The following is a 25709-nucleotide window of genomic DNA, read 5'->3' as shown; positions in this document are numbered from 1 at the left end:
AAGCAGGCCTGCTCGGGGCCAAGGCGGGGGTTTCTTTTTCGCAATTGTCATTAGTAATGATATCAACTCGTGCATTCAAAAGCTCGAATCGGGGGCTCCCTCTTCGCCGGGGGCAGTAAATGCCCGCGTCCCACCTCCCCAGGAGACTGGGGCACCCGGAGCGTCCCCGGGTCCCCGGGTGGCTTGGAGGCGGTCGCCCCGCCCGCGTCCGCCCGCTCCCCCTCGCGGCTTCCGGCGGGAGGGCGGGCGGGAGAGGGGCCAGGAGGCCTCGGTGACTGCTCGGCTGCTGCGGGAGCCGAGGGGGACCCCGGCCCTCGGCGGGGGGCGGTGGCGCGCGGGCCGGGGTGGCCGCCGGCGGGGCGCGGGCAGGGGGCGCAGCCGCGCTCCTTCCTCTCAGCTGGCGCCGCCTCCGCACACAACGGCTCGGTGCTGCGGGGACCCGCCTGCGCCACTGTCGGCTCCGTCCCGGCGGCCTCCGAGCCCGGCGGCGCCGCGAGCGTCGTAGCGGAGGGCGGTGGGAACTTCGCTCGCCTCCCCCGGAGCCTGGGCTCGACGCTGGCCCGGGCGCGGGAGGACTCCCGGTATCCTTCGTAGGCTGGCGGCCTCGGCCGGGAGAGGGCTGGCCGGGGAAGGGGCCTGCAGGGCGTGGGGAGGGGTCCGGGGCAGGGAAGGTGCTTGCTGGCTGGGCTGGAGAGTTTGCTGGCTAAGCTGGCTGGGGCGTAGCGCGTCGGCTCTGGCTCTCGGGCCATTTTCCCCCTTAGGAAGTCACTTACGTGCCCCTGCGTCTCAGTGGCCTTCGTACAGACTACAGATCATAATAGTTGTCATATGTGGAGGCCTTTACTGAAGAGACTTTTTAAGATGTTTTATTCTCTTAGCAAACTTGATACTTAAAAATACAGTTTTAGAATATAACCGGAAAAGTGTGTATAACCTAGGCGATGAATATTGGCCTTGCAAATAGAATCTTTATTTTACAGAACACTTGGTTCCAGTGACTTTTAAAAATCGTTACTCTAGTGGTGCATTTAAAGCTGGTCACGTTATAAAATTTTGTTTGCACACAGTTAAAACAATACTTCTGTTGCTTGGGACATGAGTTTATGAATAAATCATTAAATTGAGCCTCAGGTCCTGCAGTCATTCTTATTAGTAAATCTTAATATAGCATCACCTCACTTACTTGGATTAGGGAACCTCAATTCTCACAGGTGAGAACCAGAGAGGAGAAGAAGAGGTCTCTTGGCTAAAACTCCAGCTCTTGATTTATAAAACTACTTTTGGTAAACCCTCCTGGAATCTAGGCTCCTAATCCGGGGCTTACCATAATGCCTGGCCTGATGTAGGCACTTAAAAATAAGTCTTTGTTGATGAGACTTCTACAAATGCTGGTTACTGGCAATACAATAGTCAAGAAAACCATACTTGCAGGAGGCAGACAGTCATCATATCAACACAGACACACACAAATGAAAAATCGCAACCTGTGAAGGAAACGTATCAGAGTATGCACAGGATGACCTGGCCCAGTTTGAGGAGCAAAGAAAGCATCCCTCAGAAAGTGACATTTGAGCTGATGTCTGAAGGATAAATGAGAATTAACTAAATAAAGGAGGTGAGTGGGAGGAGACAGCATTCAGAGAATGGAAAGGTGGTCAGTGGAGGAGTGTGGAGGGCACAGAGAGAGGAAGTGGGGAGAGGGGGTGTGCTGGAGTTAAGGTAGAGATCTTGGGGCTGGATCAGGAGTTGGTTTTTTATTCTGAGAGCAGAGGGTTTTAGGCAAGGGAGTTGTTTGATCATATATATGTACAAGCTTTATTTTCTAATATCTATGCACAGATCAGATTAGAAATGGCAATTCACAGGGGTGGGGGAGCTAGGGGTGGCAATCGTTTATAAAAACAGGGACAAAAGGAGATACAAGCTGTGACAAAACTGTGCCAGCTGCAGGCTATTCAGTGGAGGGACAAACTGCCCCTCTGTACCTTAGTATTTCCTGAGGCTATAATTACAACATAATACAATAATTGAGGTCTATAATGATTCTGTTATTAGTAATAACTTGTGCTTAGTTCACTTGTAAGAAAGCCAGAGAACACAATAACACAAGTGCCCTTGGCCTCATGGAGCTCTTACTGACGGATAATAGGATCAGACAGATAATAGGAAAGAAAATAGACACTAACAGTGTTTGGGTCGTGGGATTTGGATAATTTTTATGTTCTGTAGTATCTTTTGGTATTTTGCAATATTTCCTCTAATTTGTTTGCTTGTGTAATAAAATCTATAAATATTACGCAATTTTTCAAAGAGAAATGTCCATAAACAATGATTCAGCTGAGAAAGTTTTTATACCACTCTAAGTTACTCTTGGCTTTTATTGATAGTCAATTAAAATATACTCTTATGTTGATGATCTTTGCTTTTTTTTGGTAAAAATGCAACCAGAGAGATCATTCTTGTTCGGTGGCCACTATTTAAAAGCAAACAAACCCAAAACACAAACAAAAAAAACTGGACTGTTAAGCTTTTTATTAATTAAGTGTTACAGTCCTTTTTGTTTTTAGCTTCCAGGAAGCTCAGCCCTCCCTTTTGTGCGAAAATGCAGTAATTTCCCTTTGCCTATGTTTTTGGTAAGAGTATTCTCCTATATATGTTCCAAATGACCATCCTGCATAACATCTCCACACTGCCACACAGAGAGCTGGTGCCACAGACAAAATTCCATTCAGTCTGAGGAAGGAAGCTCTGGCAAAGAGGAAGCTAAGCTGGAGATGAAGAGATAACAAGGGCAGCACTTGGAACATTCCTATCTCCCCCTGTCAGACTAACTGGTGCCTTCTGCTCATTGCCCCTTACCATGACCATATACTCTCTTTCATTCCTCACTCTACCACAACCCACCCACACAACCCCAATGCCACAAATCCATACCCACCTCTATCCACCACACTGGCGTTTAGAGAAAGGCACAAGGAAACAGATAAGAAGTAGAAAATGCTCTCTTGGACATCTGTTAAGAATCAGAGAAACCGACTTCCTCAGAAAAGCTCAGAGTTTGGCCTGTACAACCTTAGGTACTGAGATTCTTTTTGCATCTTCCTCTACTGTCACCAACACACCAGGAGATGAGGAAGGAGATAGCATTAAAGCTTCCTGTCTAGAGATCCACTACGCTTACTCCTGGGATTTCTTGACCAGAAAGAGAAGGAAAGTTTCCAAAATGAAACCATTGGAAGTTCCATCTTTGGTGGTGAACGCCTGCCAAACCAACCCTCCTACAAATAACTATAAACTCTGCACGAATTTCTAAAAAATCACTACCTGAAGGTTTGAAAAGTATTCCTTAAAAATTAAAAAAAAAATGGAATCTTCTCTAGGATATGTGGAGTCCTCTTTGTATGGAGCTCTGTTTCCTTAAATTACAGGAAGGACATGCAGTACCTTCACTGGTTTCTTCTCACACACTCAGGGTACCTGGGCTCTTACGGGAATCATCATCTTTATTTCTTATTGTCTTAGTCATAAGTATTTGTCATTCAGTATTTGTATGATAGATTTTATGTCATCATTTCCCTGTAACCTGTGAAAGTTATTCTCATTTCCAGTTTTTTAAGTAAGCAAATGGACAGAGATATTTACTGGTAAAAGTCAACTGCTCACCCAGGGTGGGTTGCAGCTCTTGAGTACTGCTCCATCGCTAGAACCCTGTGGTTGAGCATGCTCTGCCCTGCCGCCTGCCTCGGGTTGCCTCCTACACCCCCTGTAATGGTTGGATTCACCAAGGTCTTCCTTTTGTTTAAAATGTCAGCTTCCTTGAATGTCCTCAGTTGCTATTTAAACTTTTCTCTTTTTCTTCTCCAAAGGAATCAGTTTAGACTCGAAATTCAGATTTTCCTGGGACTGATCAGAAGTTAGTGACTACCTGGATTGAATCCTGTTTTTTGTCAGGTGATGATATTTAAAAAATTTAAATTCTGTATTTTTTGTTGATTTAAATCTGTGACCATTATTCATCATGTATCCTTTAAAAAGCCCATATGCTTTTAAAATAAACTTGTAAATGCATTGTTCTTCTAGACAGTTTTATTGAGATATAATTCATACACTTTACCATTCACCCATTTAAAGTGTACAACTCAACAGCTTTTAGTATATTCACAAAGTTGTGCATTCATCACCACAATCGATTATAGAATATTTTCATTACCCCCAAAAGAAACCTCATGAGCCCCAACCCCCTCCTACCCTCTGGGCTTAGGTAACCACTAATCTACTTTCTGTCTCTATGGATTTGTCTATTTTGGACATTGCATATAAATGGAATTATACACAATCTGGTCGTTTGTGACTGACTTCTTTCACTTAGTACAATGTTTTCAAGGTTCATTCATGTTGTAGCACGGTTTAGTACTTCATTTGTTTTTATTGCCCAATAGTATTCCATTGTATGGATGTACTACATTTGATTTATCCATTCACGAATTGATGGACATTTCGATTGTATACACTTTTGGCTATTATGAATAATGCTGCTATGAACATTTGTGTGCACATATGTCTTCATTTCTCTTGGGTATGTACGTAGGAGCGCAATTGCTCGATCATATGTTAACTCTATGTTTAAACATTTGAAGAACTGTTCTTCTGAAGTAACTGGACCATTTTGCATTTCCACTAGCAGTGTATGAGGGTTCCAATTTCTCCACATCCTTGACAATCCTTATTATTGTGTCTTTTTGATTATAGCCATCCTGGTGGGTGTGAGGTGGTATTTTATTGTGGTTTTGATTTGCATTTCTGTGATGACTAATGATGTTGAGCATCTTTTCATATACTATTGACCATTTTTATATCATCTTTGGAGAAGCGGCAATTCAACTACTTGGTCCATTTTATTTTTTTTAATTTAAATTTTCTTTTTCTCCCAAAGCCCCCCAGTACATAGTTGTGTATTTTTAGTTGTAGGTCCTTCTAGCTGTGGCATGTGGGATGCTGCCCCAGCATGGCTTGACGAGCGGTGCCACATCTGTGCCCAGGATTCGAACTGGTGAAACCCCAGGCCGCCGAAGCAGAACGCTCAAACTTAACCACTTGACCACAGGGCTGGCCCCTACTTTGCCCATTTTTTAATTGGGTTATTTGTCTTTTTTTATTATTCTAATGCATTATTTTAAAATAATTTTTTAAATAAAATGGATGGTCAGTGATCATGACTCCAGGCATATAGTAGTTGTAAAATAAATATTTATTGAATGAAGGCATATGGAACACTTGATTTTTTTTTAGGGTTGTTTGTAGTGTCTGATGGATTGTTGATCTTTCTTCCTCTTTTCTTAGGAGCCCATTTTGCAGCTTTCAACTTCTTGTAGACTGCTGTAAACACTTGTCACAGTTGTTTTTCAAGAAACAGAGTTGCAGCTTCTTCCTCATAACAGAACTTTTATAGTTACATTCAATGCCTAACGTTGCAGAAGCAGAAAGGGCAAATGATTCTGGAAATGGTGAGCACCAATCTGAGAGAAAGTCTCCTGAAGAGAATCTACAAGGTGCTGTACAATCTTTCTGCACTCGTACCTCAGGAGCGCCCTTGGGTCCCAAAGGAGATCATCACTACCCGTGGAGCTGTCCAGTGACCCACACTCGAGAGAAAATTTATGCTATCTGTTCAGATTATGCCTTTCTCAACCAGGCAACCTCAATCTATAAAACTCCAAATCCAGCCCGCTCTTCTTGCCTCCCTGATGGTCCCTCTTTATCTGCTGGAAACAATTCATCAGTGTACATTGGCATCCCGACGAGTACATCAGAAATCATCTACAATGAAGAAAATAGCTTGGAAAACTTATCCAATAGCCTGGGCAAGCTACCTCTCGCATGGGAAATTGATAAATCTGAATTTGATGGGGTGACCACAAATATGAAACACAAATCAGGTAAGGGAGGAGGCATGAAGTACACGTGTGAAAATAATAAGAAAACAAAGAATATAACTTGTTTAACTTTGCCATTAAATATGTTTGCCTTTTATAATACCGAATGTTGTCTGTCAATTAAAAAATTGCGCATAGGACATTTAGTTCATTAATGGGTTGCCACGAGAAGCTTCAAACATCACCTTTGCGTTTTGAGAGTTTTGACAAATCTAAGAACACTGTAAAATGCAGGTATTATAGATATGGTAGCTTAGAAAAGGCTAATGACGTGGCTAGAATAACATACCAGTACTTTGTAGCCTTGCAGGGACATGAACGCATATTTCCCGATTAAACCTCTAGTTTTCTTTTCTACTGTATAACATTGTGGGTTTTTTGTTCCTGTTAAAATTTCTTGAGCATCCAGCAAGGCCGCCAGGTACCACTGAGTAGGTTGTGTACTGCACAATTTAAGAGGGTGCTGTTCACCTAGGGTGCAATGCACAGCCTTCCCAGTTGCGTTGTGGTGGTCCTGTGGCAGATACTGATGCTTTTCGCTTCTTTCTTTTGATCTCACGGTAATACGGGAATTTTATGTGGTAGGTATCCCAATTTTATAGATTAAAAAAAAATGATGCTTAGAGGGAATAAATTGCTTGTGCAAAGTTGCACAGCTAGTAAGAAATAGAACTAGGATTTGTCTTTTACTTCCAGGTTTCTTGCATCATTTTGTACAATCTCCATAGTTCTTGTTCATTTGCAAAATCAGCTTCTTTCACAGAATGTTATGTAAATCTGTAATTTTTATGGCTGTCAGGGGAATTTCACTTTGTGTCTGTCTTTATGGGTGGTTGGTCTATAATGTTTTTTGTAATATCTTTTCCAGATGTGGGAATTAGGGCTGTGCAGGTCTCCTAAGAGAAATTAGGAAGTGTTTTCTCCTTGTGTTTTCTGAGGGGTATTAAAAATCTCTGTCATATTGGAGTTGTCTCGATTCCCATTAATTCTGTCAAATTTTAGTTTATCCATTTCATCTAAGCTGTCAAGTTTGTTGGCACGGAGTTGTTTCTAAGTCCCTTTTATCTTCTAACGTCTGTGAGGTCTTTCGTGATAATTCGTCTTTCAATCCTGATGCTGGAAATTTGGGGTTTTTTTTGTTTTTCTTTTTTTTTATGTCTAACAAGGGGTTTATCAGTGTTGTTCATCTTTTCAAATAACTGGCTTTCAGCTTTGTTAGTTTTATCAATTGTTTTCTATTTCATTGATTTCTGCTTTTCATTATATCCTTCCTTCTGCCTACTTCGTTCTTCATTTTCTAACTTTTTTTGAGTTCATAATAGTTTATGTCATTGTGAGATTTCAGTTGTACATTATTTCTTATCTGTCACCACCTAGGTGCTCCCCTTCCCCTCCTGTGCCCACCTCCAACCCCCCTTCCCCTGGAAACCACTGAACTCTTTTCTTTGTCAATGTGCTTGTTTATGTTCCACATATGAGTGAAATCATCTGGTGTTTGTCTTTCTCAGTCTGGCTTACTTTGCTAAGCATAATTCCCTCTAGGTCCATCCATGCTGTTGCAAATGGGATGATTTTGTCTTTTTTTTTCCTGGCTGAGTATATATATATATATACCACATCTTCTTTATCCAGTCATCAATTGATGGGCACTTGGATTATTTCCATGTCTTGGCTATTGTGAATAGTGCTGCCATGAACATAGGGGTGCATATGTTACTTTGGATTGTTGATTTCAAGTTGTTTGGGTAGATACCTAGAATTGACATAGCTGGGTCATATGGTAGTTCTATTTTTAGTTTTTTGAGGAATCTCCATACTGTTTTCCATAGTGGCTGCACCAGTTGCATTCCCACCAGCAGCATATGAGGGTTCCCTTCTCTCCACACCGTCTCTAACATTTGTTATTTTTAGTCTTAGTGATTATAGCCATTTTAACAGGCATAAGGTGGTGTCTTAGTGTAGTTTTGATTAGCATTTCCCTGATGATTAGTGATGTTGAAAATCTTTTCATGTGTTTATTGGCCATCTGTATATCTTCTTTGGAAAAATGTTCATATCCTCTGCCCATGTTTTGATCAAGCTGTTTGTTTTTTGTTGTTCAGTTGTGTGAGTTCCTTATATATTATGAAGATTAACCCCTTATCAGATATATGATTTGCAAAAATTTTCTCCCAATTGGTGAGTTGTCTTTTTGCTTTGATCCTAGTTTCTTTTGCCTTGCAGAAACCCTTTAGTCTGATGAACTCCTGCTTGTTTATTTTTCCTTTTGTTTCTCTTGTCTGAGAAGACATGGTATCCAAAAATATCCTTTTTAGTTTGATGTCAGAGAGTGTACTACCTATGTTATCTCCCAGGAGTTTTATGGTTACAGGATTTATCTTCAAGTCTTTGATCCATTTTGAGTTTATTTTTGTGTATGGTATGATATGATGGTCTACTTTTATTCTTTTGCATGTGGCTGTTCAGTTTTCCCAACACCATTTATTGAAGAGACTGTCTTTTCTCCACTGTATGTTCTTGGTACCTTTGTGAAAGATTAGCTGTCCATATATGTGTGGTTTTATTTCTGGGCTTTCTGTTCTGTTCCATTCATCTGTATGTCTGTTTTTGTGCCAGTACCATGCTGTTTTGATCACTATGGCTTTGTAGTACATTTTGAAGTCAGGGATTATGATGCCTCCAGCTTTGTTCTTTTTTCTCAGTATTGCTTTGGCAATTTGGGGTTTTTGGTTGCCCCATATGAATTTTAGGATTCTTTGCTCTATTTCCATGAAGAATGTCATTGGGATTCTGATAGGGATTGCATTGAATCTGTAGATTGCTTTAGGTAGTATGGACATTTTAACTATGTTTATTCTTCCAATCCGTGTGCATGGAATCTCTTTCCATCTCTTTATGTCATTATCTGTTTCTTTCAATAATGTCTTACAGTTTTCATTGTATAAGTCCTTGACCTCCTTAGTTAAATTTATTCCTAGGTACTTTATTCTTTTTGTTGTGATTGTAAATGGAATTGTATTCTTGAGTTCTCTTTCTGTAAGTTCGTTATTAGAGTATAGAAATGCAAGTGATTTTTGTAAGTTGATTTTGTACTCTGCAACTTTGTTGTAGTTGTTGATTATTTCTAATAGTTTTCTGATGCATTCTTTAGGGTTTTCTATATGTAAGATCATGTCGTCTGCAAACAGTGAGAGTTTCACGTCTCACTCCCTATTTGGATTCTTTTTATTCCTTTCTCTTACCTAATTGCTCTGGCCAAAACCTCCCGTACTATGTTGAATAAGAGTGGTGATAGTGGGCATCCTTGTCTTGTTCCTGTTCTCAGAGGGATGGCATTCAGTTTTCCCCCATTGAGTATGGTGTTGGCTGTGGGTTTGTCATATATGGCCTATATATGTTGGCCTATATATGTTGAGGTAATTCCCTTCTATCCCCATTTTGTTTAGAGTTTTTATCATAAGTGGCTGTTGGATCCTGTCAAATGCTTTCTCTGCATTTATTGAGATGATCATGTGGTTTTTACTCCTCATTTTGTTAATGTGGTGTATCACATTGATTGATTTGCAGATGTTGAACCATCCCTGTGTATGTGTATGAATCCCACTTGATCATGATGTACGATCTTTTTGATGTATTGCTGTATTTGGGTTGCCAATATTTTGTTGAGCATTTTTGCATCTATGTTCATCAGTGATATTGGCCTGTAGTTTTCCGTTTTTGTGTTGTCCTTGTCAGGCTTTGGTATCAGAATGATGTTGGCCTCATAGAATGTGTTAGGAAGTGTTCCATCTTCCCTAATTGTTTGGAATAGCTTGAGAAGGATAGGTATTAAATCCCCTCTGAAAGTTTGGTAGAATTCCCCAGGGAAACCATCTGGTCCTGGGCTTCTATTCTTTGGGATGCTTTTGATTACTGTTTCAATCTCTTTACTTGTAATTGGTCTATTCATATTCTCTATTTCTTCTTGATTCAGCTTTGGGAAGTTGTAAGAGTCTAAGAATTTATCCATTTCCTCTAGATTGTCCATTTTGTTGGCATATAGTTCTTCATAGTATTCTCTTATAGTCTGTTGTAATTCTGTGGTATCCATTGTATTTCTCCTGTTTCATTTCTAATTTTATTTATCTGAGCTTTCTCTCTTTTTTATTTGTGAATCTGGCTAGGGGTTTGTCAATTGTAAACCTTCTCAAAGAACCAGCTCTTTGTTTCATTGATCCTTTCTACTGCCTTTTTTGTTTCAATAGCATTTATCTCTGCTCTAATTTTTATTTCTCTCCTTCTGCTGGCTTTGGGCTTAGTTTGGTCTTTTTCTAGTTCAAATAGGTGTAGTTTGAGATTGTTTATTTGGGCTTTTTCTTGTTTGATAAGGTGAGCCTGTATTGTGATGAATTTCCATCTTATGACTTTTGCTGCATCCCATAAGAGTTGGTATGGTATGCTTTCCTTTTCATTTGCCTCCAGATATTTTTTTATTTCTCCTTTAATTTCTTCAATGATCCAGTTCCTGTTCAATAGCATGTTATTTAGTCTCCACATCTTTATCCTTTTCTCAGCTTTTTTCTTGTAATTAATTTCTAGCTTTGTAGCATTTGATCAGAAAAGATGCTTGTTATTATTTCAATATTAAATTTATTGAGGCTTCCTTTGTTTTCCAACATATGGTCTATTCTTGAGAATATTCCATGTGCTCTTGAGAAGAATGTGTATTCTGCTGTTTTTGAATGGAATGTTCTATATATGTCTGTTAAGTCCAGCTGGTCTAGCTTTTCATTTAATTCCACTGTTTCCTTGTTGATTTTCTGTCCAGATGATCTATCCATTGATGTGACCGGAGTGTTGAGGTCTCTGACTATTATTGTGCTATTATTAATGTCTTCTTTTAGGTTTTTTAATAGTTGCTTTATGTACTTTGGTGCTCCTGTGTTGGGTGCATAGATATTTATAAGTGTTATTTCTTCTTGATGGAATGTCCCTTTGATCATTATATACTGTCCCTCTTTGTCTCTCTTTACATGCCTTATCTTGAAGTCTCCTTTGTCTGATATAAGGATTCCAACACCTGCTTTCTTTTGTTTGCCATTAGTTTGGAGTATTGTCTTCCATCCCTTCACTCTGAGCCTGTGTTTGTCATTGGAGCTGAGATGTGTTTCCTGGAGGCAGCATATTGTTGGGTCTTGTTGTTTAATCCATCTCTCCACTCTGTGTCTTTTTATTGGAGAATTCAATCCATTTATGTTTAGGGTGATTATCGATATATGAGGGCTTAATGCTGACATTGTATCACTCATTTTCCAGTTCTCCTGTGTTTCCTTTGTTTCTCATCCTGTGTATTTTGGTCTACTAATCGAGTTATGTAGTTTTTTATGTTGTTTTTCTTTGTTTTCTCCTTATTTATTATTTGTGTCTCTGTTCTGCCTTTTTGTTTAGTGGTTACCCTGAGGTTTGTATTCAAAATCTCATGGATAAGATAGTCCGTTTTCTGATGGCCTCTAATTTTCTTAGACTAAACTGATTCAGTCCCATTCCTCCTCCCCTCCTAAGTTGTTTTTCTCACATCTTCTTCCATCTTGTCTTATGAGTTTGTGGTTAAAATGACAAGATTATCTTTGTTTTTGTGTTTTCCTTCCCTTTGTCTTTAATGCTACACTTGAGTATTTCCTAGCCTGCTCTGATTCTGTCTACCTATTTGTCTCCTTACTCCGTGCTTTGTGACTCCTTTGTCCCTTTTTTTTTTCAGGTATGAGGACCTTCTTGAGGATTTCTTGTAGGGGCTGTGTTGTGGCTATGAAATGCCTTAGCTTATGTTTGTTGTTGAAAGTTTTTATTTCTCCATCATATCTGAAGGATATTTTTGCTGGATAGAGTATTCTTGGCTGAAAGTTTTTGTCCTTCAAAGATTTGAATATGTAATTCCAGTCTCTCCTAGCCTGTAAGGTTTCTGCAGAGAAATCCACTGAAAGCGTCTTGGGAGTTCCTTTGTAGGTTATTTTCTTTTGCTTTGCTGCCCTTAGTATTTTTTCTTTGTCATTCAGTTTTGCCAGTTTCACTACTATATGCCTTGCAGTAGGTCTTTTTACATTGACATATTTAGGAGATCTGGCAGCCTCTTCCACATGGATTTCCTTCCCTAGGTTTGGGAATTTCTCTGCTGTTATTTCTTTGAACAAGCATTCTACTCCATTCTCCTTTTCTTCTCCTTCTTGAATACCTATAATTCTTCTGTTGCATTTTCTAATTGAGTCAGATATTTCTTGGAGACTTTCTTCATTTCTTCTTAGTCGTAGTTCTCTCTCCTCCTCTATCTGGAGCATTTCAACATGTCTATCTTCGATTATGCTGATATGCTCCTCCATGGTGTCTGCTTGAGTGTTCAGGGAATCCATATTTTGTTTTATTTCTTCCATTGTGTCTTTCATCTCTAATATTTCTTATTGATTCTTCTTTATAGTTTCAGTCTGTTTTGTGAAGTAGCTCCTGAACTCATTGAGTTGTTTCTCTACATTCTCTTTTACCTTGTTGAGTTTTTTGGTGATAGCTGTTTTGAATTCTTTGTCATTTAGATTACATATTTCTCCGTCCTCAGAACTGATTTCTGGGTATTTGTCATTTTCTCTCTGGTCTGGAGATCTAACATAATGTCTGATATTGCTAGAGGGAGTGGCTCTGTTTTTTCACATCCTGGTGTTATTTGGTGACAGTTACCACTTATTGCCACTGGGTTGGGGTCAAGAGCCATGTATTCCAAGCCATCTTCCTTCAGCCCAAATCCCAGGGGATGGAGCAGTGCTGAGCAGGTGGGGGGAGGGGCACTTTCTCCTGCATGCTCTTGGGGCTTTCTCCCTCTGCTCTTGCTATCTGCTCTCCTGGGGTGTTGGCTTGATGAGGTCATCACCCACGAAAGCTTTTGCCCCGGTGGAGGGCTTCCCTCTAGGCTGCAGCAGCCCTCGGGAGTCCTTGATGTTCCTGTGAGTGAATGTCCCCTCCCCTGTTCCTTCCCTCTCGGAGGCTGCCCGTGGTCCTGGATTGCAGTCTTTAGGAGCAGGAGCGAAGTTTTCTCTTACCCCATTCCACCTCCTCCAAAGGGGGGCACCAGCCTCTCTGCCCGCCATCGTATGGCTGTGCGGGTCTCTCTGATGTTTTTGTGTTGTGTTTGGATGTCCTCTGTTGGAGTATGAATGTCCTTTTTGTTGGAGGGCAAAGATTACTGGAAAAACTCACTCCACCATGATGCTGACATCACTCCCTAACTTCTTAAGATGAAAGCTTAAATCATTGATTCGAGACTTTTCTACTGTAAGCATTTAATTCTCTAAATTGCTCTCTAAATAGTGCTTTAGCTGCAGCCTACAAATTTTGATACTTTGTTTTTATTGTCATTTCATTTGAAATATTTTCTAGTTTTCCTTGTGATTTCTTTTTTGATACATGCATTAGGTGGAAGTATGCTATGTAATTTCCAGATGTTTGGGGTTTTTCTAAATATTGATTTTTAATTTAATTCCATTGTGGATAGAGGACATATGATCACAGTCTTTTTAAATTTACTGAAACTTGTTTTATGGCCCAGCAAGTGGTCTATGTTGGTGGATGTACCATGTGCACTCAAAAAGAAGGTGCAGGCTATGGTTGTTGGGCATTGTGTTCTGTAAATATTTATTGGGTCAAAGTGTTTGAAAGTGTTGTTCACGTCTTCTTGTTCACTACTCAATTTTTTTTCTCCCTTTTTGTTTTCCTTCTTCTTCTTTTCCCCCAAAGCCCCCCCAGTACCTAGTTGTATATTCTAGTTGTGAGTGCCTCTGATTGTGCCACGTGGGATGCCACCTCAGAATGGCCTGATGAGCAGTGCCATGTCTGTGCCCAGTATTTGAACCAGTGAAACCCTGGGCCACCAAAGCAGAGTGTGTGAACTTAACCACTCAGCTGTGGGGCTGGCCCCTACTTAATTTTTGTCTTGTTCTGTCAATAGCTGAAAATAGGGTGTTAAAAATCTCCAGATATGATTGTGGAGTTGCCTTTTCTCCATTTAATTCTGTTGTTTTTTGTTTTCTTGGTATTTGAAACTTTGTTATTAGGTGCACACACATTTATGATTTTTAGTTCTTCTTGATGAATTGACTTTTTTTTATCATTATGAAATGTCCCTCATTATTCCTGGTGATATTTCTTATTCTGAAAGCTACTTTGTTTGATATTAATATAGCTACTGCAGCTTTCTTTTGCTAGTGTTTGTAGGGTATATCTTTTTCCATCCATTTATTTTTAACCTGTGTCTTTTTATATTTAAAGTGAATCTCTTGAAGATAATTAAGTATATTCAATGAGTTATTTATTTCAGATGTTATTTATTTTAGTTCTAGAAGTTACATTTTTTTAATAGTTTCTGTTTTTTATCTTGGTTTCACTATTTTTTCATTCATTGTCTATCTCATTTTATCTATCGCATAAAGCATAGTTATAATATCCACTTTAAAATCCTTTTCTCCCAATATTAAGATCTGGGTCATCTCAGAGTTGGTCTTATCTTTTTTCTTGAGAATGTGTCACATTTTTCAGTTTCCTCACATGTTCGATACTTTTGGATTGTATCCTAGATATTGGAAATATTATGTTATGGTGATTTTGGATTCTAGTGTATTTCTCCAAGAGTGTTTTATGTGTTTTTAATGTTATCAGTTATTAATTTGGTTCAACTAAAACTGCAAATTCTGTCTCTTGAGGACATCTCAATCTCAGTTCAATTGTTTTAGCCTGAGCTGTGCTATCTCGGGTCTGCTCTATGCATGTATGGTTCAGGAGTCAGCCCAAGATTTGGGCCAAATTTGTATACAGAATTTGGGCCTCCCATTCTCAGGCTCTCTTCTTTCTGGGGTTCCCCCCCACCACCTCACTTTCCAGTGACAGTGATTGCCCTGAACTCTGTCTTGTGGTTCCTTAGGTCAAAAAAATGGTGGATATTGTACTTTTATTTGCTATCCTCATACCTCTCTCTAAAAGCCAGTGTGGTGAATAGAGGTGTATGTGTGTGTATGTGTGTGTGTGTAAATATATATATGTAATTTTGGTGTTGGGGCTTTACGGGTGTGTTGTGGGTAGGGTGAGGAGGAATGGAAGAAGGAATACAGCAATGACAAGGCAGTGGACGAAGGTTACTGGAGTTGATGTGATAGAAGTATTCAGGCATTGCTCTTTATGTTCCCCTCTCAAACTCAGCTTGCACTTTGTCAGAGCTTCCTTCTCTCATTTTGAATGGAATTTTGCCTGTGGGACCAGCTCTCTGTGTGGCCATGTGGGGATGTTATGAAAGATGCTAATTTGGATCATAGGTGCTTACTTATCCCAGGGGCTCATGGGAATGAGCTAGAAGAGAACAGAGGACAGGCTCTTGTAAGCCTTAGAGGAAAGTATGAGGGTACAGACCACTCTGTGGGCCGCTAAGGTCACAGATCACAGTGCTTCATTAGCCTCTAAAATTTTAAGTGGCTGGGAAAACTACTCAGGGAATCAAGTCATTATTGGGTAGTGAAGACATCGCAAGATGTGGTGAAAGGAGTTTTTCCATCTTCTCACTCTCTAAGATTGATGTTATTAGTAAGAGAAATTTGTCAGAATGAGATTTTGCTCATGTTTGTCAGTGATTGTTCAGCTCTGTGAAAAATTTTGTGTTCTCTGTGAAGACTTAGGAAGAATAACTAGAAGGAAGGGAAAAAAACCCTTGCTTCTGGATATTACCATGTTTGTGATTATGACATTTTACAAAAATTAGAGAAATTCCCTGTGTGACCATGGTCTCTGAGTTCCAGCTGGTTGTGGGTGCCAAAGGGTTTCATTAAAGAACATCTCAAATTAATAAAATGGATCCCTTTCCATGTTTGTTTTCTTGGCATGTATCTATATAATCTGTGTTTTACAACTTATGAATAACTAAAAAATAAATTACTGTATTTTATTTAATTTTATAACAGATTTGATTATTTCATTTAAAATGTAATATGTGTGAAAGTTATTAAAGTATTTGAGCATAACTATCTGAAATGTTAATAGTATTTTAGTGAAATGAAGCTTGGATGTTATTTATTAATATTTTAATTTACGAAATTTTTTTGACTGGGTAATCCATTAGCATGGTTCAGAAATTAAAGTGTAAAAACTAAACAGGGTGAAGTCTCACTCTCACTTTTGTCTCCCTTTTGTTGTTCCCCCATAGGTAACCACTGTTATTTGTCTTATGGGTCTTTGGGAGAATGTGTGTGCGGTGTATGGGTGTGTGTGTGTGTAACACAGAGAAAAAGACTTTGTTTTCCATTCTAGTCACTGGTGCTAAAGTTTCATTTTAATAATGTACATATCTGCATCATTCTTAATCCACTTTGTGGCCTCTGTAGGTCTGGAGATATTTTTAAACGTTACATCATTGTATTATTGGATCTACTGCTTTTACTTTTTTAACAGAGTTACATTAATATGGTTTTATTGTTTTATAGAAAGGATTCATTTTCTGGAAAGTGATCTAGTTAAATATTTTACTGTTGGTTATTTGATTTTCTAGGTGTGGCTAAAGATTTTTGTGATTGATTCTTTTACTAGCTAAGCGACTAGCCCAGGAATTGGAATATAGGAACCTGATAGGAAATAACATTCATGGTTGTTTAAATTTGTTTTTATTCTCTCTCTCTCTTTAAGGTAGGGGAGTGTTCCTGAAGATTCAAGTATTTCTTCAATATGTTTGCAAATATCATTTTTTAAACTAGTGGCAGTTACTTTTTAATTTTGCTACATAATTAATTATATTGCATTGCAGTTTACTTCATCTTAAACATTTTGCTTATTTTATACTCTTGTATTCTAGGCAATGGAAAGAAACAAATTTGCAAGAAGAAAACTTCAGATAAAAAAGGAAGACATCAAAGAGAGTGGCCTCAGTATTCTCCTCTTGAAGATATTAAGCAGCGGAAAGTGTTAGACCTCAGACGATGGTAATCTCTAAAACTTGACCTTTTTTTTTTACCTACCCACAATACCATTGTCATACCTAATAAACACTATTTCCTCAGTATCTAACTCTCAGGCTAAATTCAGATTTCCTAGAGTTTTCTGAAAATATCTGCACACTTGGTTGTTCAAAGTGGGACCCATCATGAACCACACATTGTATTTGCTTGTTGTGGCCCATAAATCTCTCTTAATCTAGAACAGTCTCCACCCCACTCTTTTTTTTTTTTTTTTTCAAATTCTAGGATATTGACTTATTGAAAGACTTGGCCAGATAGCTTGTGGAATGTCCTACCTTCTGGATTTGTCTGATTTTTTTCTATTAGTTATCTAAATTATTCCTGTAACCTCAATATTTCCTCTAAACTGGAAGTCAGATATAAAGACTTGGTTAGATTCTGGTTAAACATTTTGGATAAGCATACTGCCTAAGTGATCCTGTGCCCTCACACTGCATCACGTCAGGAGGTCCATGGTGTTTAGTCATCCAGTATGGAGATTCTAGGCCTGATTACTGGATTAAGGTGGTGACAGCCTTAGCCCACATCATCAAGTTATTTTATTTTCCTTCTACAACCAACAAGTAATCTGTAGGGCGACAGTGGTGCCTGGCTAATATCCAGGTTCCCACTGACTTTTCACCTAGTGGTTTTAGCCAAACCCATTGACCAATCTCTGCCTGAATCCTTGTTGCGAAATGGTGATGTTTCAAAATTCTAGCATTTCTTTTGACTTTGTTAGCTGGCATTCTTCTAATAAGAAGAGCCCCCACTTACTAACTGGGACTCTTTGGTTACCTTAAAATACAGTCCCTATTCTAAAGAAAGAAAGGTTTAATTCTCAATAGTTTTTAAATATTACTAATCTCTAGTTTTTAAAATTCTTTTGTGTGAGATTTTAGAAATATTAGATTTTTATCACTTAATAAACACTGGACCCTTTACTGTCTGAGAATTACTCTGAGAATACAGAGATGCACAAAACATGGTCTTCGTTCTTTCAAGATTTAAAATCTAATTGAGAAGAAGGGCCTAAGCATAAAAATATAGAATATCTCAGCCAATATGTCAGGCGATGGGTATGAATAAACAATCAACATGAGAGGAGGTAATGATCACCAAATGGCTTCACTGAAGAGCTGGGTCTTAAGAGAGAAAACCTAGAGGATAGAGGGTCTAAAGGTCTTTGAATGGATGGTAGAAAGTGCCTGGTGTGTTGGTAACGAAGAGTAGACCAGCTTGTCTGGAGTGAAGCTCAGAGAAGCTAAGAAACTTGCTCAACCCCTCATGGCAAAGGAGTAGATCTTGTATTGATCCTGGAGAGAGCCAGACTCTGAAGTCCATGCTCTTTCTTTATATCACAAGTCATGATCTATTTTTTGGACATAAGGCTAAGGATTTAGATTTTTCTTTTCTGGGGGAGAGAGAAGCCATTGATGATTTCTTAAGAAAAGGGTATTTTATGAAGATAAACTGGCAGTTAGTATGTAGAGTGTATTGGAGAGAGATACTAGAATTGAAAACATTAATTTTAGTTACTTTGGAGTAAGGCTTTGCCCATTTTTGCTTTTAAATCTTAGATGTAAGATTTGTTTTAACAATATATATGAGAAATTATATTTTAATAGTATAACACATGAGGCCATAAAGGCTTGGATGAGGAAGGACAGATGAAGAAATACCCTGAGGGGAAAGATTACTAGAATGACAAACTTATTTCCCACTAATAATATTACAAGATCAAGGTTGGAATGGAAAGATCCACAGAAGACAGTAAGAATGTTGATTAAAGTTTTAAGCCTGTTATGAACAAGACCAGTAAACAAGTTTGGATTGATGAAGAAGTACGAATTGTTTTTTTTCCTGAGGAAGATTCGCCTTGAGCTAACATCCATTGCCAATCTTCCTCTTTTTGTATCTGAGCCACAGCCACAGCATGGCCATTGACAGAAAAGTGGTGTAGGTCTGCGCTCAGGAACTGAACCTGGGCTGCTGAAGTGGAGTGCACCAGACTTAACCACTAGGCCACTGGGGCTGGCCCTGAAAAGTCTTAAGGGTGCCTAGGGTTGATCCCAAGGCTTTGTGAAGAAGTGTTTAAGATGGAAGGGAGAAATTTAAATACAACAGAGTATGGTCTTTCTACTCCACTCCTTCCCTCAAACCCATTAAAACAATAACAACAAGATGAAAAACAGGCAAAAACTCCGTCTTCCCTGAAACAAAGAAATAGCAGCATCCCCAAACTACAGGCTCCAAAGCACACTTATCAAATCCTGTGCACTAGTGGAGAGAAGACACTGAGAGCTGCACAGAACACTGCTGGCCTCAGACAAGGCAGGTTTCCTTAAAGTTCATGTGATGGTCCTGAAACCATCCAGTGACCCTTTGATTAGATCTAGGGGTGTGAACAGTCACATCAGTGGAGAAGCATCAGTGTTCTTTGTGGAGACCCAGTTCAGCACTCCAGGAATGCAGGGAGAGTTGCAGAAGGAGACATCGTGCTGATCGCCACTTTATTATCTTACCCCTCACTTCCATCTGAGGACACTGCCTCTGGTGAATGGCTGGGAAGATGGTGATTGCAGGAGTGGAACACAGGCCACATACTTCCTGATTTCAAAATGTATTACAAACCTACAGTAATTGAAACAGTGTGGTACTGGCATAAAGACAGACATGTAGACCAATGAAACAGAATAGAAAACCCAGAAGTAAACCCTCACGTAACTGGGCAAATAATCTTCAGCAAGGGTGCCAAGATCACAGAATGGGGAAAGGACAGTCTTCTCAGCAAATGGTACTGGCAAAAGTGGATGTCCACATGCAAAAGAATGAAGTTGACCCTCACTTTACACAAAAATCAACTCAAAACGGATTAAGGACATAAATGTAAGACCTAAGACTATAAAACTCCTAGAAGAAAATGTAGGGGAGTATCTTCATGATATTGGATTTGGCAATGATTTCTGGAATATGACACCAAAAGCACAGGTAACGAAAGCAAAAATAGATAAATGGGACTATGTCAAACTTAAAAACTTTTGTGCATCAATGGAAACAATCAACAAAGTGAAAAGGCAACCTATGGAATGGGAGAAGATATTTGCAGGTTATATATCTGATAAGGGGTTAATATCCAGAATATATAAAGAACTCCTACAATTGAAGTTGCAGATAATCATGGATGTGGTGCAGCTAGGAGTTTACATTGAAATTTTAGTAATTGGTTTCTAAATTTATATATCATTAATTTTTTTCCATTGGCTTTAACTAGTAGTCATACTTAGCCATCTTTATTAAAATGGATGATTTATTGTTAGGCATTTATGATATGTTTAATAAATCTAAAAGTATTTTAAATCAATAAAGATTTTACATTGGTTTAAATGATCAAAGTTTCATTAAGTTAACACTTTTAGTTACCATGAGTGTTATATTTTTATTATGCACATTTTGTGTTCATTCAAGTGAAAAAACCAGTCTTTTGTTTTTTCAGGTACTGCATAAGCCGACCACAATATAAGACTTCTTGTGGTATCTCCTCATTAATTTCCTGTTGGAATTTCTTATATAGCACAATGGGAGCTGGAAGGTAAGTATGCTCACTTATTGGTATCCCCAAACCCCAAATTCAAATGTTATTTTGTGTTGCTTTCTTTATAATGGAAGATTTTTAAGAATAGATTTTTCATAAATTGAGAGAAAGCTGCTGTGTTTTCTTATGAGCCTTTTAGCTAAAAATATATGCATGTATTATTTTTCAATAAAATAAAAATTAAAAATATTACTAAAATTGTTTGCAAATCAGACATATGAACATTAAGACAGTTTGTATTTGCATATGACAGGAATTGTAAAATGAAGGGCAATGTTTCTTTTGTAGTCTTCCACCTATTACTCAAGAAGAAGCTTTACATATTTTGGGCTTTCAACCTCCGTTTGAAGATATTAGGTTTGGCCCTTTCACTGGAAATACAACACTTATGAGGTACGAAGCCCTCGCTTAGAGGCAATACCTTACTTTTAGTTCTGCAAAATAATAATGCTCTAGATGTGTGTTGGTAATAAACCATGTATCCAGCTGCTGGGCCCTAATCTCTAGTAGATATGCCCGACTTGGGCTCTGCCTGAATTTCTCTAGAACTGGAATAGTCCCCTTTGTTATGGAACTGTTGCTATGAGCAAATCTTCTTGTTATTTTTCAGATGGTTCAGACAAATTAATGACCATTTCCATGTAAAAGGATGCTCATATGTTCTGTATAAGCCTCATGGGAAGAATAAAACAGCTGGAGAAACCGGTAGGTAAACATATAGAAGATTCACACAAACGTGTGTGTGCACGTACGCCTATATGCTTTAGGATCCATCTCAAAGATTGGCTGTTTTGATTCATGGGACGTTATATAAACCCTAAACACAGTCTCTTACTTTTATATCTCTTTATCCAAGGAGGAAATCATAATAGTAATCTGTACAGCACTTTTCAATAAATAGTTGAATATTTTTAGCTCTTTTCATCTTTGCATGTAGAACTTTTAGAACTTTAAGGTATGTCATAAACACTACTTTAACATGTTGTTTGTATTGTTTGGGTCCATGGTGTGTGTGTGTGTGTGTGTGTGTGTGTCCGTGCTGGTAAAACTCTTTCAGGAAGTGGTGTGGAATTTGCAGTTCTTCCTGAAAGGGAATGCAAGGATTTTAGAATATTTGATATTAGACCTGCATAATAACATATAACAACAGGACACTGGACTGTGGAAGTGACACAGTTCTATCATAGAACAGTCTTGGTTATAACAGAGAGTAATGGAGTTGATCCTAAGGATTGTTTTCTAGTTATATGCTAATTAAATAATTTGCATTATTTAATAACTTCCATTTTTTAAATTGCGTAATAATCTTTTGACTTTATAAATCAGAAAACTGTAATACAGCATTAAAGAAAAAATTTTGACAGTTGTTAAAATGATAAGGAAGACTTTATTCAAGACTATTGTAATAAGGATATTGCAATAGGGAGAGAGATTGGGCTCAACCCTGAATACAGCAAAGGCCACTGGGAATTTATAGTCAACTAGCAAGGTGAGGAGTCAATGGATGGAAAATTACTAAGAAGAGGCATCCAGGGTCGAGGGATTCTTGCTAAATTGCTCTAACAGGATTCTTACAACGGGCAAGCCAAGGGCTTAGACATCAAGGGTGGGGGATGAGGACTTGATCAGATATCAAGGCTGGGCGATTCTCTCTAAACTGACAGCAGGATTCTTGCTAAAACTGGACTTGGCAAGGATGGACACAGAAGCCCTTTGACACAGAGACGACTCAATAAATGTTAGCTTTTATTCTTACTGGTTGAATTCTGTGCATTTGCAGGGGGCCTGTCCCTAAGGAAAGGGTAGCTATAAATGGTGTATTCATACATTTTTCTGTTTCTGGTGAGACTCTCATTACACTACTCTCAGTAATTGATCAGGCAATTAAAAACTAAGGAAGGATATACTTTCCAGGTTGCTAAATTTTTTCTTTAGCTGTGTTTGGTTTACTTTTTGTATTCTCCATTGAGTTTGAATTTTTCAAAAAATTCAATCATGTTTTTCATTCCATAAATATCTAGTTCTTTTTCCAATCTGCTTTTTTTTAAAGTCTCCTTTTCTGGCACTGGCCCAGTGGCATAGTGGTTGGGTTCATGTGCTCTGCTTTGGTGGCCTGGGGTTCGCAGGTTCGGATCCCAGGCACGGACCTAGCACTGCTTGTCAAGCCATGCTCTGGTGGCATCCCACATAAAATAGAGGAAGATTGGCACAGATGGTAGCTCAGGGACCATCTTCCTCAAGCAAAAAGAGGAAGATTGGCAACAGATATTAGCTCAGGGCCAACCTTCCTCACACACACAAAAATAAATAAATAAAAATTCAAAAAATGTAAAAAAAAAAAGATAAAGTCTCTTGTTCTTTACTCATATTTTCAGACTATTTTTTAAAATACATTAAAGCTTTTTTTCTATATTTAATCTAATATCTGAAATTTGAGTGTATCCGATTCTACTGTCTGTTGTTTCTTTTGGATCTCACTTGAGGTGCCTTGTTTCCTTATGTGTTTAATTTTTTAAGAACTGTAATCCGTTAATTGGATCTATTTCTGTGGAAGGCTTTGAGGCTTGGATTGAATTTAGGAATCTTAAGAATCCTCAGAGAAGATTTGCATTTAATTTTGCATGTTCCCTGGAGAACTGGGGTAGTTATTATTTAAATTCTGTAATTGAGGATTTTTTTGACCACATAGGTTGCATAATTTATACTGACTTATGATTATGAATTCTTGGGGGAAATTTTTTCCTCCTCTGTCAATCCAAAATTCAGACAGGCAGATTTCCTTGGTCCCTGTTATGTGTGGTCAGTGTATTTCTCATTTACCTTTACATTGAAGTTGTGCAGCCTCATGGTGTGCCAGCTTTGCGTGTGTTCTCCCCTTAAGACTTTTGTAGGGGAGGAAAAATTTTACCTCTACCTATCTTAGGTTTTCATCTGAGACCTTTAACAAAAGGGCAAACTAACAAGAAAAAACCCAAACAGCTTATTAACATGTGCAGCACACATCAAGCAGGAGAAATCTCAACAAAAAGTAACTCAGCAAGGTGGATTAGAATCTTGGCCTAAAAAGCGTCTTCAACAAAGAACAATAAATTTGTAGATAAATAACAGGACAAAGGAAAGCAGTTTCAGGCTTCCAAGGGCAGAAACCTGTGGGAAAGTAAATACATGGGAGGAAACTGATGGAATACGTTTTATTTGTAGATTCCTCTGGTTGCCATCTTGGGGCTAAGAGTCTGTCTCCAGTAAAAGGAGCATCTATAGCCTGCCTTTAGGCAGAAAAGAGAAGGATTGAGAGAGCTTTTCCTGCATTTACTACTTAATTGCTTTTAGCTCAAAATAATTTTTATGTCAAAGGGCTTATTTTGGGTGACATATTCTGTTTTCCTTCCCTCTCCATCCTGGGCAACCCCAGGCTTATTTCCTGCATACTTCCTGCAGCCATCAAAGTGGAACTTTAAATTTTCTATGGTTTAGCAGAAACCCTCAGGAAAAAAGCTATTTTTAAAGTTCACTTATTTCATAGAATCCCTACTTTTACTCCTTTTCTAATCTCTGGAAATTTTGTTATGCATTTTAACAGATCTTTCTATATTTAATCCAGTATTATAACAAAATACCTTCTTACCTTCATAATAAACACATTCTCCAGATTATTTTGAAACTAATGATTGTTTGCTTATTTACAAGACAATTTTGCCACAGCAGTTAAGCAAATGTAACATTTTAAAGAGTCTTCCAAATTTGTTCCAGTTCTTTTAATGAATTGACCTGATATTGTTTTCTGAATTCCTCTACTATGTTTAAACATACCTCATGTCTTTTTCATTTGAAGAATGGAATAAGCTACTGATTTCTCTTCTCTCATTCCTTTTTTTTGGCTGGGGGAGAGGGGTGGTTACTACTAGAATTTCTTAAAATAAATTTTAATAATATATTTTCCCAGTTTTATTTCTGTTTTTATTTTTCCTATTACAATGCTTGATTCCTTACTGTTTCTTTTTCTGTGTGTATTTCCTGAAGGATAATTGATCTGACTATTCCTTGGAATTTACTTGTCGTCCTCTTCAGTAATCAGTGGTCCCACGTGAGCCTGCTTTACTGCTGAAGCTTTGTCTGCCACGTTAGGCCTGGATTCCTCTTATTTCCTATCATGCTGTTTGCATCTGTCATTTGGCCCTTGGCATATGCTACTTTATATATATGTTGCATCTTTTTTTTTCATGAGCGAGATTGGCCCTGACCTAACATCTATTGCCAATCTTTCTATTTTTGCTTGAGGAAGATTGTCCCCAAGCTAACATCTATGCTAGTCTTCCTCTACTGTGTATGTGGGATGGTGCCACAGCATGGCCTGATGAGCGGAGTATAGGTCCATGCCTGGGATCTGAACCTGCAAACCCCGGGCTGCCAAATTGGAGCACATGAACTTAACCACTACACCACTAGGTCTGCCCCTATATGTTGCATCTTTTTAATATGTCTGTCCAGCTCCTTGACCATAGGAACTGCTCTCAATAGCACTTTGATTCCATATATGGTGCCCTGGGACCTCACACATGTTCCCCTAGAACTTCTGATTGTATTCAGAGGGAGGAGCGATACCTGTGTCAAGCAGAAGTCTCTGTTCTCTCTCATTGTGGAAGAAAGGGTTGTAGAGATAGGCTTTTCTCATTTGTCTCTGGGATGTTCAGTACTGAAAACCATTGCCAGTTGTTGCTGTTCATTTGAAAACTCTTTGTCATGTATCTTCTTTTTTTGTTTAAATTACTTTTTAAGGACTCTTAGGCCTGTTTCCTCAATAGGCTTTAGGTTTTCCTGGGAACTATGCTGCTTTGACTTTGTAACTCCCCAGTGCTTGCTGCGATGCTCGTTTCCAGGGGCCCTCAGTAAATGTGAACTGAGCTCATTCATGGAATAAAAACAAAATCCAGAGATTTTGATAGACGTTAACAGATTTAACAAAGTATTTTTTTCAGAAATGTAAATACAATAAAAGATTGTGCTATAAATTGCCAACATTAGCTTCCTACTATTGGTTCACTTATTATTATCATCATTATTTAGATTATCATTCAGGTAACTTCAAACTGTTGGTTCATTTAGCAACCAACATTTGTGCCAGGGAAGTCCAGATTCATTTTTTTTTATCAGCCAGCTTGAAAATTATACTAATATTCATGTATTTCATTTTTA

At 38.5% G+C, this 25709-nt stretch overlaps 2 protein-coding genes across 2 annotated transcripts in view; one reads left to right on the top strand and one right to left on the bottom strand.

Annotated features, from left to right (window-relative positions):
- Positions 1 to 62: 62 nt before the first annotated feature.
- Positions 63 to 749, bottom strand: LOC124241168 (translation initiation factor IF-2-like). Its single transcript, XM_046664775.1, has one exon. The coding sequence runs from the start codon at positions 747 to 749 to the stop codon at positions 63 to 65; it is 687 nt and encodes a 228-aa protein (XP_046520731.1).
- Positions 259 to 25709, top strand: part of LOC124241216 (DNA excision repair protein ERCC-5-like) — a 68752-nt gene continuing 43301 nt past the window's right edge. The window contains exons 1-7 of the mRNA XM_046664836.1: positions 259 to 581; positions 3867 to 3951; positions 5341 to 5936; positions 16780 to 16906; positions 20418 to 20513; positions 20805 to 20909; positions 21127 to 21221. Coding sequence (XP_046520792.1) covers positions 5459 to 5936; positions 16780 to 16906; positions 20418 to 20513; positions 20805 to 20909; positions 21127 to 21221 — 901 coding nt within the window. The 5' untranslated portion in view covers positions 259 to 581; positions 3867 to 3951; positions 5341 to 5458. The remainder of the gene's footprint in view (positions 582 to 3866; positions 3952 to 5340; positions 5937 to 16779; positions 16907 to 20417; positions 20514 to 20804; positions 20910 to 21126; positions 21222 to 25709) is intronic.

Source organism: Equus quagga, chromosome 6 (genome assembly GCF_021613505.1).
Source record: "Equus quagga isolate Etosha38 chromosome 6, UCLA_HA_Equagga_1.0, whole genome shotgun sequence".
NCBI classification, from domain to species: domain Eukaryota; kingdom Metazoa; phylum Chordata; class Mammalia; order Perissodactyla; family Equidae; genus Equus; species Equus quagga.
The sequence above is the reverse complement of the archived record's forward strand: the minus strand, read 5'-3'. Positions and strand labels throughout refer to the sequence as shown.

What these genes read in the sequence shown, in the direction of transcription:
- LOC124241168 (XM_046664775.1), bottom strand. Translation starts at nt 749, where the DNA reads ATGGCCCGAGAGCCAGAGCCGACGCGCTACGCCCCAGCCAGCTTAGCC.